A 1,700-nucleotide genomic window follows, 5' to 3' on the forward strand; every position below is an offset into this window, starting at 1 on the left:
ATGGATATCCAGGATGGAGCAGACCTGCGCTTTCCACATCTCTCAAACAGCTCCTGCAAGAAGCCTGTATCTTCTTTGTCTGAACTTGAGCTCCTTCAGATCGTGCTGTCCTCCATCTCTGTGCTCACTGTGATGCTCAACCTGCTCGTCATCATATCAGTCTCCCACTACAGGCAAAGATAGTCTTCTCAGCACAATATGCTCGCTTTTTTCACTGTAGAATTACAAGTTATTCATATTTCAACTATTGATCAATTATGTTACATCTCTTCAGAATAGGACTTTTCTAACAAATGACTGTGCACAGCCATTAATCAAATGTTACAGTATTTATACTATAGAAATGATAGATCAAAAAGAAAATATATTGTGAATAGGTATTTGGAGGTTTTGTCTTTAATATATAAAGGCCTGTTTTGATTATACTTTTCTGTCTCCTTCCAGGCAGCTCCACACACCCACTAACATCCTCCTCCTCTCTCTTGCTGTGTCAGATTTTCTTGTCGGTCTCCTACTAATGCCAGGAGAAATCATCAGAAATATTGGGTGCTGGTATCTTGGTGACCTCATGTGTTTTATTTTCATTTATTTGTCCTTCATCATCACCTCTGCCTCTGTAGGAGACATGGTGCTCATATCAATTGACCGTTATGTCGCAATCTGTGACCCTCTGCATTACCCAACCAGAGTGACTGAGGGAAGAGTTAAACTCTGTGTGTGTCTGTGTTGGCTCTGCTCTGCTCTATACAGCCTTTTATTCATAAAGGATGATCTGACTCAACCAGGCAAACACAATTCCTGTTATGGAGAATGTGTGATTTTTATTGATGACATTTCAGGAACTGTAGATCTTGTTTTAACCTTCATTCTTCCAGTTACTGTCATCATAGTTCTGTATATGAGAGTATTTGTGGTGGCTGTGTCTCAGGCTCGTGCCATGCGCTCTCATGTTACAGCTGCCAAACTCCAACTTTCAGTCACTATAAAAACAAAGAAATCTGAGTTAAAAGCAGCCAGGACTCTTGGTGTTCTCATGATTGTCTTTCTGATATGTTTCATCCCATATTACTGCGTCTCTCTTGTAGGGGCTGATATGCTCAATAACTCCTCTGCCTCCTTTGTGTCCTTTCTGTTCTTTTTTAACTCCTGTTTGAACCCGGTGATTTATGCACTGTTCTATCCCTGGTTTAAGAAAGGAGTTAAATTCATATTAACTCTTCAGATATTGCAGCCTGGCTCCTGTCAGGCCAACATACTGTAGGACAAGATTAAAATTTATTAGAAGAGTTAGATTATTGATTATAGACTCACAATGATGATAAATACTCTCACTTTTGTTTAACTTCATAGAGAAGAGTTCATGAAGAGTTACCATTCAGAGTGAAGCTAATATTCACATTGCCTCAGTAGTCAGGTGTGGGACATTGTAACATTAATTACTGACAAGGATAGCTCAGGTTTCTTTTTTTTTAACTCTCCCCACATTTATTAACAGAGATAATCCTGTTCAATGAATTTTGGAAAAACTATGTTGGTCACAACTATACTCGTTTAAAACATCAGGTTTGAATGATGTTCTTCAGTCATCCTCTCAGCCACAAGAGGTCTGCATTTCCCTCTCTAGGCCTGCTCTGCTCTTGCTGACAGCTTTTCTCCTGTCAGTCTGTGTGTGTCTTCTTCACTTTGAAGTGTAACACCCT

General features: G+C 39.6%; 1 protein-coding gene across 1 annotated transcript; it reads left to right on the forward strand.

The window, feature by feature from the left end:
* LOC142396243 (trace amine-associated receptor 13c-like) lies at nucleotides 1-1,261 on the forward strand. Its single transcript, XM_075478795.1, has 2 exons — nucleotides 1-173; nucleotides 445-1,261. Exons 1-2 carry the CDS (start codon nucleotides 1-3, stop codon nucleotides 1,259-1,261), a joined length of 990 nt encoding a protein of 329 aa, XP_075334910.1.
* Nucleotides 1,262-1,700: the final 439 nt, after the last annotated feature.

The sequence above is a fragment of the Odontesthes bonariensis genome, chromosome 12 (genome assembly GCF_027942865.1).
Source record: "Odontesthes bonariensis isolate fOdoBon6 chromosome 12, fOdoBon6.hap1, whole genome shotgun sequence".
NCBI classification, from domain to species: domain Eukaryota; kingdom Metazoa; phylum Chordata; class Actinopteri; order Atheriniformes; family Atherinopsidae; genus Odontesthes; species Odontesthes bonariensis.

Excerpts from the sequence above, each read along its gene's own strand:
- LOC142396243 (XM_075478795.1), top strand. The coding sequence starts at position 1 with ATGGATATCCAGGATGGAGCAGACCTGCGCTTTCCACATCTCTCAAAC. Across the intron at positions 174-444 it reads ATATCAGTCTCCCACTACAG|GCAGCTCCACACACCCACTA; the intron begins GCAAAGATAGTC and ends GTCTCCTTCCAG.